The following is a 12130-nucleotide window of genomic DNA, read 5'->3' on the forward strand; positions in this document are numbered from 1 at the left end:
TAGTGGAGTGACAACAGAGATAATCATACCTTAGCCCAAAGGTGCATATGTAGTTCACCATTGTTTCATTCCCCTGTTAATATGTTTGCAGCAAATATCTGTTGCATGGAAAATGTTATCCATCATCCGGTCCTAATTGAAAACGCCCTCATGCATTAACATTAATATTGTGTCTCTGACAGACACGACAAGCCCAGTCTACCGTGATATATTACAACACTCCGGCTGACTTGTTGCCTTCCAGTGTCTCTTTGTAGTTTTCACAATATGAGTCCAAGATCAAACAGTATGCCACTCATATTACCTTATCGCCTTGAACGATCGCTTTAATTATTTAGCATTTTAATTTGCTTAAACATACATTTTGTGTCAGATTTCATCTTTAGTGTCAAGAGTTTTCATATCAGTTTCATATGAGTGACTGGCGGCATAAGAAATAAGACCACCAAGGTAAATGACTTCTAAACTTGGGTAATGGGTTCTCCCAGGGTCAGTGATGAGGTTTCAGAGTGGTATAGAGTGTTGGGAAAATACACAGCTAGAAATGTGATGTATTTTGGGCTGTCTGTTCGTGAATAAATATCTCAGGCCATCATATTTTGTATCCCCTCTAAAAGATTTTCCTTCCGCTACACTGGCGGGTGTAAAACTAATTTGTCAAGTTACAGGAGCCAACAAATGAAGCTTCCGGTTGAACTACTTTGCCTTCAAGTTAAAAGTGTGTTGTTGACAAACTAGTGGGTCGCAGAAACAGGAGAGCTAGAATCAAAACTACAGCACCTTAATTTTTATAATTAAACTAACATGAAAACAGAAACTTTCTAGGACCTAATGTTACATTACAGTCCTATAATAAACTACACAGAATGTGTGCATTTTTGTTGCCTACATTCAGAAAATGTATATAGAATATACAGGTAACATGGCATTGTATGCCATTATAATATGCCACTAATATACCTTTTCGACTTACCCCAAGAAAAAAATGAATAACTACTTTACCTGCTGTTAGATTTAATTCTAATAATTTAGGCACGCTGCAGAATTTGACTTTGATATTCGTAAACCGGAAACATAGTTGCTACCTTGGCTCACTTGACAGTTTAACGTCAACTCAAATTCAAGTAGCCGGTAGGCAAATTTCCTCCTGTTTATGGACAGCTGTAGCTAACACTAAATGGTTTAGCAAGACAATGTTAGTAGTTGGACACATGGTGTTGAGGACGGCTTGACAATTTCAGTTGAAATGTATCTTTTTTTGATTGTAGCATGTTCTCAACGCATACTAAACTAAACAGTGGACGTTTTTTTGATTTGACCTAGATTTGTTTTTTTTATTCCAGTGGGAGCCTAGGTAGGGTTAGCTATAGCTAATCCGAGGAGATAACTAATCCGAGTTTCTTAATCCTTTCACACTTCTTTTCAGCAAACCGTTATAGACTCTATAACTCTATAACTAGAGCTGAGGAGAAGTGTCAAGATAAAGACGTTAAGTTTCCGCTCAACAAGTAACTTAACCAAAACTCACTAGCTTAGCTAGCTAGTTGGACATTTCTCAGACCGCAAGAAAACTTAATTTAAGTAAACTCGCATTAATTGCGCCTAAAAGAATGCGGACTAAACTTGAAGTCGTCAAACGGAAACGTGACGAGGCTGGTAAAGGGTCACTACTCCAGTAGTAGCTATAGTTGCCAGCGCAGTGCAGCTTCTCAGGTCATGAGACTTCAACCTAAGTTTGCACAGAGGAAGAAAGCGACACGATGGCACACTGCGGAAGAAGGAATCGACCCAAGTTACTTTTGTTTCTCTTTGGTGTCACTTTAGTGGGATATCTAATATTTTTCAGACACAACTCCGCGGACGTGAGCGCGACAAATCGACGAGAGGCCCCCGGAGAGCGAGACCTGGATAATAAAGAGCTAAAGAAACCCGTCTACGAGAGGCTCCCTTTGGATTTAAATGCCCTGGGGGAAATGGGGAGAGCCGTCAAACTGAATCTCAACGGAGAGGAGAAAATAAAAGAGGAGGAAAGCATAAAAAAGCATCAGATTAACACTTATGTCAGTGATAAAGTGTCGCTACACCGGAGGCTGCCAGAGAGATGGAACCCTCTGTAAGTAACTAGTGAGTGGTGTTAACCATACCAGAGCAAATCTGTTATCACACTGTAATAAAGTTCAAGGGGATTTATACACCGTGGGTGCCAAGCATAGCTAAAATTCAGCTCACTAACTTCCATTGACTCAATATGTTTATTGCCACACTGATATAAGTAAATATAACGGACATATTATTATTATTATTATTAACAGATAATACAATAAAGTGATAACAAATCTAAGAGGCATTGTAGTACTAGTGAGTCATTTGCTGTTGGGGAGTAACTGTTGCTTGCCACATCGGAATGTTTTTCTATTGTGTTCACTTCTCTTGGTTATGCCAACTGAGTATTCACTGCAACCAAGCTTAAGCTCCATGCATCTGTCTCTTACCAGGATGTCAGTGTGCAGTTTTAACCCAGTTACCCAGCTTCACTTCCTCCGTTTCAGTCCACTAACATGTACATTATCCTTACATTGTAGTTGCAGAGAGCTGAAGTATGACTACCGGTCCCTGCCGACAACCTCCGTGGTCATCGCCTTCTACAACGAGGCCTGGTCCACCCTGTTGAGGACAGTCCACAGCGTGCTGGAGACATCGCCCAACATCCTGCTGAAAGAGGTGGTGCTGGTCGACGACTATAGTGATAGAGGTACGAGCACAGCCTGATCGAGACTGAGACAGACTGATGGACAGGCAGAGGGGCTGTGGGAAGGCAGCCTGGCTGATCGACAGTCAGAAAAGACAGAAAGGTTGTCAGAGGGACACATCATGAGGCACACAGACAGGTGGCAATCACTGGTTTGTCAGATAAATAGAAGGGAGGAGGACAGACGGACATGTTGGCAATTAGGAAAGTCAAACTGAGATCCAGGATGTAGATAAAGGGAAATTTAATACACATCCAGAGAATCACAGACATTGATGCTGCGTGTCTGGGCAATTTTTCTTCCATATGAAGATACAGAAACATCTCGCAAAATTATAATAATTAATAACAGTATACATGTAAATTGCATGAATGTAAATTGGCTGTGTGGTATATTTCAAGCATAGTGCTAATGATCAGACTGTAATTGGAAGGACCAGTGTGGCCAGTTGCAGATGAACTAACGAGAGATTTATTGTCAAGGACGTGAGCGTGTTCTAATTTGAAGTCGTTCATTGTTTTGTCTTCTGTACTCAGACTGAATGAATCACTTTAAAGCGTAACATGAAACTATGACCAGGGCCTCTACACATGAACTCGAGCATTGAGAACATTGTTTGTGTACACACAGTTTACTAAAAAGAAAGGTTTTGAACAACTCACTTTAGCAGTTGGTTTTCCCGCTCGCTACCATCTTGCCAGTCGAGAAGAGCCAATCTCCGAATGCAACGTAACAGGGAGGAGAGTAAAGATGGAAAGCTCCTAAAGCTTAGTTCCATATAAATGCACGGATAATTCGTTGTTTTTTCGTTAGTGAAAAACAATATTGACCTTGTAGTTGAAAAAGGAGCCTTATATAAGAATGACATTTCCTCCTATGGAGTCCGTCCATTCGCATTCGTAGATCGACTGTTTTTGACTGGGAAAATGGTGGATAGCGTAAACAACTGCTAAAGTGAGTTGTTCAAAACTTCTTTTTAGTAAACTCTGGGTACACAAACAATGTTCTCAATGCTGGAGTTCATGTGTAGAGCCCCTGGTGATACTTCGAGCAGAGTTCCATGTTGTGTCGAGCCTTCTTAGTGTTTTAAAAATAGTGATTTTGATGCTATTATAGCAGTGCCTCTAGCACTCCCATTCAAAAGGCCATTTGACCGAAAAACAAAAATACGGTAAATCTTAAAATTGGCGTTTCCGTCCTAATTATACTTTTAAACGAAAGTTTGACTCGGGTAGTTTTAAAAAAAAAAATTCCCTAGGTTGCATTTTGGCGAGAGCTACACTTTAAGGGAGTGGTTCTAAGACGTATAAGCTCATGACAGTATAAATGAAGCAATGCCTGCCTCTCCCTCAGCCCGAACATTGGCTGCATATACAGAGTGGTAAACAAACTATTCACTATCAAATTTTAGAGGACAGGCACAGAAACAGAAACCTTGTAATAGTTTTGTAAAGTGCAAATATGTTTGTATTCTATCCCATCAATCAACATACTAACCCTAAGAATCATCAAAACAGCATATAGCGAGTGCTGACAGACTGTTTAAGAACCACAGATTAATGAAATAACTACCAAAGCCAATTTTATTATTCGAACCCATCCAAGTACTGTTATTTTAGTGACAAGACACCTGGTGGATGATCTGAGTATAGTCATTGTGAAATCAAACACTCTTAAACACTATTCTACTCTTATTCAGCTTTACCAGCTGCTATCAAAACCTGGCAGCAGATAGTAATTGCTTTGCTATGCTCGTTGTCCTTGTTCCATTTAATCATTTAATGTTTGAAGTGATTTTGAGAAACACAACTGTTCTCAATACAAACATGGCCACACACACACACACACACACACACACACACACACACACACACACACACACACACACACACACACACACACACACATATATTTACACATTTATCAGATTTTGTTTTGTTTGTTTATTTCCTGAAGCTCATCTGAAGGAGCCACTGGAGAAGTACATCTCAGGATTGAGGAAGGTGCGTCTGATCCGGGCCACCAAGAGGGAGGGGTTGGTGCGGGCCCGGTTGCTCGGGGCGTCCATTACCACGGGTGATGTGCTGACCTTCCTGGACTGTCACTGCGAGTGCCATGAAGGCTGGTTAGAGCCCCTGCTCCACAGGTTAGAACACCCTCAGCAGGACAATTGACTCTTTCTCTGAGTATTTGTCAAAGTGTGGCCTTATGGTTTTAAAGTCTTTTAGCACAACGGAAGTGTCACAGAGTAAAGCACTGAATCTCCCCCAGCCAGCTAAAGGAGGGCTGTTATGTATCTAACTCAGTAACTGGCATGGCAGCACAAAAAGTTGACACAGACATTTGAAATAAACAATTTTGTTCTTGCTTCGTAGCACTGCTTCTCCTTGTGAACAGCTTTTCTCTCCTTTCTCGTCCAGGATCAAAGAGGAGCCGTCGGCTGTGGTGTGTCCTGTCATTGATGTGATCGACTGGAACACCTTTGAGTATTTAGGGAACTCTGGTGAACCCCAGATTGGGGGGTTTGATTGGCGGTTGGTCTTTACCTGGCACGCTGTGCCAGATTATGAACAGAAACGCCGTCGCTCGCCCATTGATGTCATCAGGTGTGTCTGTGGGACGTGTTGAGAAGAGAAATCACACGTGAACACGTTTGAATAACTTTACAGAATAGGCTCTACATTAGTACTTATAGTACTACTGTCAGCCAATACTAAAACTGATATATCACTTGTCTCATCCAGATAAAACACAATTTTTAAGATGCAGGGAAATGATCGTCTAATATGTTTTTTTCTCCTCAGATCTCCTACTATGGCAGGTGGCCTGTTTGCTGTGAGCAGGAACTACTTCCATTACCTGGGGACATACGACACGGGGATGGAGGTGTGGGGAGGAGAGAACCTGGAATTCTCTTTTAGGGTAAGACATTATTTTTGGGTGATGTATGTACATGTATTCCGCGTGTGTAAGGCCCTACTTTATGCAAAATAGGCACAAACTATATACTGTCTCCATATTGAAATGAAATATGCACATTTTAGCAACACACAGCACTAAAAAGGCGTCCAGATCTGGTTTACATTTACCAAGAAGACTGAATCTTGTAATTACTCCTCGTTTGCTGTGAAAACCATCCTGGAAGAATTATAACTTAAACAATCAGTGAAAACAGGCCAAAGATTTTATTACTTTAATTGCAGGGAAGAATTTCAACATCACTTTTCTTCAATAACTGCAATATCCCAAAGGGAGGGAACCAAACATATTTCCCTTCAACAACAAAACAGCTTTTTTGGTTCCAAGGTCCCTCCACAACAAGGCTGTGCTTTGTGTTGAATGATTGAATCATGGCGGAGAGGCTAACCAAATCCTCGTGGTGGTGGTGGTGTTGTTGATGTCTCTCAGATTTGGCAGTGTGGGGGCAGCCTGGAGGTTCACCCATGCTCCCATGTGGGTCATGTGTTCCCTAAAAAGGCCCCTTACTCACGAAGCAAAGCTCTGGCAAACAGCGTGAGAGCCGCTGAGGTCTGGATGGATGAATACAAAGAGGTCTACTACCATCGAAACCCCCACGCACGACTGGTGAGTCTGCACAGATGATGTACATGTAGATATGCTACTGTAGTGGTATCCAATACAACTATTTTAAACTATTTTAAGCAAGCATTACAGCATATCGATGATTGAATGATTTGTTTCCTTTGTGGAGTATTGGGAAGACAGCTTCACTCATCACAATACTGATTTCACCAATGTATACACACACACACACACACACACACTCTGCACTCTGCACTCCCACTGTGTTGTAAAAGCTTCCCTGATTAAGTGACACTTGGGATACGTGAGTGGCAGACACCCAAGGTGACAGGGGTGTCAGGGCATTCCGGTGTCTGATTACCACCTTTCCGTGTCACTCAGTTCCAACGGGTGTCACCCGCCTGTCCTTGGAAGGGTGAGATCATTCTAACTCATGGGGTGCCCTGTTTTGGTGTGTGTGTGTGTGTGTGTGTGTGTGTGTGTGTGTGTGTGTGTGGGGGGGGGTGCCACTGCCAATCTCGCAGTGGCTTCGCAAACCCAATACACCAAAGCCCATAATGAACACTGCTGCTTATAGATAGACACATACATGCACCATTTTGCCATATATTATATTAAATGAGATGGCCTTATCTCACTTTTAATTTTTTCTGTTATTTTGACTGTTGTTTTTCTGGCATTTTCAGCAGTTTAATGAGTTTCAGATTGTGTCAAACCTTATAAAGAGATTATTAATCAGTAGGGCTGGGTACCGAATTCAATACTTTTTAGGCACCAACCAAATTGCCTCTATAGTATTGAATATCGGAAAATGCCTCCTCATTCAATATCAAATTTCAATACCTAAGGAGTAAATCTCTTCAGTGTCAGTGAGCCAATAAGCATGCAGCATGCTTCTACCAAGATCTAATGTTTGTGATTGGCTGTCTAACGTTACACTGCGTAGAGACACTCAGGAAAAACTCACAGAGACAGGGCTCACGTAGTAGAAGCTGAAAAATAAATAAAAAGATTTGTGCTGTAAATTACAACATTAAAATGTTGTAACTTGTTTTTGTTTTATACAATTGGTATCGAAAAAAGTATCAATTCACACTTCTCAAAGTCACGGTATTCGTATCGGTACCGCTATCAAACATTTTTGAACGATACCCAGCCCTATTAATTATTAACCATGTTTTAAATGTGAACAATACATTTCTTAAGATAAAATCTGTTGGAGCTAGCAGACATTGTCAAAGCGGAAGCTTTTGTCCCTTCAGGATCAATTGACTTCCTTTGCCAGAGATACAGTCAGGCAGCGAGATGTTGATTTGTGTAAATTAGTACTTGAGGTCTGGAATGACTATATTAAGTCTTCACCTTTAGTCCTAATTTGGTTTCAAGCCCACAATCTAGGTAACTTTAGTCAGTCTAATACATATGTTGATGGCTAATTCTAATATTTCTAGTCAGTGTTGTAGGACAGTCTTGTACATTGACACCCCCCCCCCCCTTCTCCTAAATACTGAAGGATTCAGTTCTAAGATGTGACCAATTTGACCGGTCTGGCCCTAAAAAGGCCAGACTTGATCTGACTCCAATTCTTTGGTCACTATTTGTGTTCGTTTACTGGTAGATCAGAGAAATAAAACTCAGGAATCAAATCAAGACCAAGATTCGTCCAGTTAAAGTTAATAACAAGTTTAGTGAAAGATATTGCAGAATTCAAGTACATGTACATGGATCTGATACAAGGCAAAGTCTATCTCCTAACGGACCGACAGCGTTTCCCCTAGAATCAGGTGCTGCTAAGTTAAAATGCTGTCTATTTATCCATTTCTGTCCCATCCCTGGTGGTGCCCTCATCAGTTTGGATCCAGTCCAGATCTTCTGGCTCCAGCCGGCTCCTGACTAATTTGTAACACTGTATAAAAAACATGACCTTGACTTCCAATTCTCAGCTCAGAAGAAGCCAGCCGCTATTGTTGGATTCTGAACACCTGTGTTTTAATCTCCAGCAAACTTTAAGGAGTTTTCATGAGAGCCAGGTCATTTCCATACAGTGTCACAAATCCCGCGCTTGCATAGTGCTGACCATTGTTTTGCCTCGTTCCCTCCCCTGATCAGAGTTTCTTTCTCACCCTTCCTTTGACCCAGGGAAACAGAGACATTGAGGTCAGCTCCATGAACTCTAAAACCTTTTCTCAACACTTTCACAAAATATATTCTAACAATACCTAAATGACCTCAAAAACTAGATTCAAATTGCAACAGTGTATTATTTTCAGGGATGACTCTGACAAAAGAGTGAACCAGTAAGCAGCATGTGTCTTTTTACTGTCCCCTAATTGGCACCTCTCTGGCCTCTGACCCATAGGCCACTATAGTATACAAGGCCAATAGGAGGACAATTAAGGATCAGTAAAGGTGCTACTTTAATGGCAATAAAGAGAAAATGTAAGAGTGACTAGCAGTCCAATGACAATCCAGTATATGGATCAGTTAGGGGTCACTGAAGAACAAGAAGCAACTAGAGGTCAGAGTTTGTTTTTACAGTCTATGGTAGTGGTCCACACCGGCCCTCAATGTCCTCTGATGGACCTTACTGGTCCCTTCCAATGACGACTGACTCTCTCTCCTTTGGGGATCTGTCACTTGAGTAAATAAATTGATGAAGGGCCAATTAAAGCTGTGTTTGGGCAAACCACCAACATCCATCATCTTGCAGTGTTGCTGAACCCTTTCTCCAGCAGGGAAGGTGTGGTGAGCATATGCTCACCCTCAAATCAGATTGGAGACTTCCTGCACTGTACAGTGATCACGTCTAGTGAAAAGTCGTGATCACTGTGGTGTGTATGTGTAACTCTGAATGCATTAGGGCATTTACATAAGCAAATACACATAATAAATGTGATTTGCGGTCTTTGTTTTTAGGAGGCCTTTGGAGATGTGAGCGAGCGGAAGAAGCTCAGAGAGGAGCTGGGCTGTAAGAGCTTCAAGTGGTATCTGGATAATGTTTACCCTGATATTCACGTCCCAGAGGATCGGCCAGGCATGTTTGGAATGGTAAGAACACATCTGAGTCGCTGATTGGCAGTATAAGTTTACCAATTCTTACCAGTTTGATTGAATCTAATGAAGCTACGCAGTGCAGACGAGAGACGTATCAAAAGAAGTTAAAGGTGTGACATATCCTTACAATAATTAACTTTGGCATGATTTTCCTCACCCATTTATGACTGTAAGCTATATTTGATCTGTAAATATCTATTGACATGCCTTTTGCTCATAATAGCTGAAGAACCGCGGCAAGAATCAACATTGTTTTGACTACAACCCAGTGGATGAACACGTAGTGGTGGGCCAAAGGGTCATCCTCTACCCGTGTCACGGCATGGGTCAGAACCAGGTAATGGACGTCAGTCTTTCAGGCCATCAGCCATAAAATGTTTCTTGATTTATTGTCTGGAGAAAAGTCTCTTGATTTAGTTGTAATGGGCATTAAAATGTCTTAATTTCAACATTGTATTAGTGTGTTTTACTCGAGAACTTGAGTCTTATGTTTCCCATCTAGTTGCTGACGTTTTTTTTTTTTTTTTTTTTTCCACTTTACCACATAACAAATATTTAGTAAAGTTGTGATCTTACAAACCTGGGAATAGTGGCCTAGTTTGCCTATCCCAGGTTGGCCTTGTTGATACAAAGGAGAGTGCTTTTGCAAACACCTTTTATCCTCTGTGGTTGACAGTAGTCCAGAAAGCACTCTGTAATTTTCCATTGTTATTCTAGCAGCCCTCTGTGGACACACGCTGATGTCTCCGCTGTAGGACGTGGGGGCTCAGCAGTGCCTGTGTTGTCTGCGTTATCATACTGCTCTGCATGTTGCAGAAAGGCAGAATCACTCCACTTTTTTCATTTTCATTCATAGTATGCACACACACACACACACACACACACACACAATAACTAAAATATTGCAGAAACTAAATGCAAGTTGTCTTTCCATCAGTTGAGTTGAAGTGAATTGAGTAAAACAAGATCTTTCTTTTACTCTTATTTCTTCATCAGCAGAAACATTTCAGCGAGATTAAACCTTTGATTGAAAAGAAATATGAATAGAATGTTTCCATTCATCTTTTATTTGGCATGACACAATTTTGCATGAAAAGATTTAGAGCTTTCGTCCTCCCGCAGTTCTTTGAATACTCCACTGACGGTGAGATCCGCTATAACACAAGGGAACCTGCCGGATGCGTTGTGGGTGACAACATCAGCACATACCTGACTCTCCAGGCGTGTAAAAAAAGGGGGCAGCATATACCTCCAGATCAGAAATTTGTCTTCAGAGAGGTAAGGAGTATATTTCTGTTTTAGAAAGAAAGAAAGAAGCACCTTAACAATCCTTCAATAGGGGAATTCAATTTTAGTAAATATATCTGTATCTGTTAAATCCCGATTTTCCTAAATAGGCAGTGTTTGTGTTGCCAGACAGTAGTGACAGAGTAATGAGACAAGAAGTGACATGCTTTCAGTGGAAGTGCAGATTGGAATGGGTTTTTGAGTCGCTGTCTACGAGAGAATGAGAAGTGTAACATGATATCTGAGTTGACGCCCACAAAACAGTTTCCCTTTGAATTTTCTCTGACTTCTTGTTCATCGGTCCACATTATTTAATATTTATTACATCCCGTCTGCTTTACACCACATATGCTAGGAACCAAATCGCACTTGCTGTTAGTAGACACCCATCCAATCACCTACAAACCTCACCTCTTTCTGCTTTCTCTTTCTGTTACAGACCCTCTACTCATACAGTAGGTGCAGATGTGCTTTTGCCCCATACAAGGGCAGGGTCGAAAATAAAGATACTGTGATGATTTTCTTTCTGAAAATCTCATCATTAAAAATCTAATTCATGCCACAGTCAAAGTCATGTCAAGCACATAGCTGAGCTACTTCACAGTTGTTGAGCGCAAGTGTTAGCTGATACTAAATGTTGCTGATCTGTGTAAATCACAGAGCATCAGCAAGCTGGGTATTCATCACGCTGTGCTGCAAGTTGTTTAGCATGTTTTCAGTGTAGTCACACCACACTAATGGCAGCAGCTAAACACGTTATGTAAATGCATCCAATAAAGACTCTCTGTGTTCCAATAGTATGCTTTTGGTGCTCTTAAAACAGTGTTGAAGATAAATCATGATTTATGAAAAAATGATAAAGATCATATCAATACTGACTGAGGAGCTGTTCTGTTACCGTAGACATGTATTGTATAGCGCTAATGGCTACTATTTTAACTACTTGTTGGCCATTTGAGTGATTAACCAGCACGTAACTATTGTCTTTTAGTACCATAATATTACCTTTCTTCATAATGCATGTTTTCCGACTGGCTGTTTTCAGGATGGGAGCCTATACCACGTGGTGAGCCAGAAGTGTGTTCAGGCGGTAGACAAGACCGACAACGGGACACCAGCCCCTTCCCTCCAACCCTGCTCTGACAGCCTCCACCAAAAGTGGTTCTTTGAGGAGAGAATGTAATGGTATCAACCTAGAATATATGATGTACAAATCTATTTTTATTCAGGGCCAGTTTCCTGAGGAGGGATATGGGTGGATTGCATTGCTAAATTTTTAAGGTGTTTTTATATTTTTATATATATATATATATTTTATTTTATTTTTATATATATATATATATATATATATATATATATATATATATATATATATATTAGGGCTGTCAAAATAACGCGTTAATTTCGATTAATTAATCTGAGAAAAAATAACGCAGATTAATCCATTCCAGCCGTTCTAGCCACTATTGGATTGTAAAATGAAGGAGGGAGACGAG

At 40.8% G+C, this 12130-nt stretch overlaps 1 protein-coding gene across 1 annotated transcript; it reads left to right on the plus strand.

Annotated features, from left to right (window-relative positions):
* The first annotated feature begins 1104 nt into the window (after window positions 1-1104).
* Window positions 1105-11926, plus strand: galnt12 (UDP-N-acetyl-alpha-D-galactosamine:polypeptide N-acetylgalactosaminyltransferase 12). The gene is made up of 10 exons (XM_031323269.2): window positions 1105-2113; window positions 2583-2752; window positions 4707-4896; window positions 5171-5356; window positions 5555-5672; window positions 6159-6335; window positions 9210-9341; window positions 9571-9684; window positions 10470-10625; window positions 11680-11926. Exons 1-10 carry the CDS (start codon window positions 1761-1763, stop codon window positions 11815-11817), a joined length of 1734 nt encoding a protein of 577 aa, XP_031179129.1. The 5' UTR covers window positions 1105-1760; the 3' UTR covers window positions 11818-11926.
* Window positions 11927-12130: the final 204 nt, after the last annotated feature.

Source organism: Sander lucioperca, chromosome 16 (genome assembly GCF_008315115.2).
Source record: "Sander lucioperca isolate FBNREF2018 chromosome 16, SLUC_FBN_1.2, whole genome shotgun sequence".
NCBI lineage: Eukaryota > Metazoa > Chordata > Actinopteri > Perciformes > Percidae > Sander > Sander lucioperca.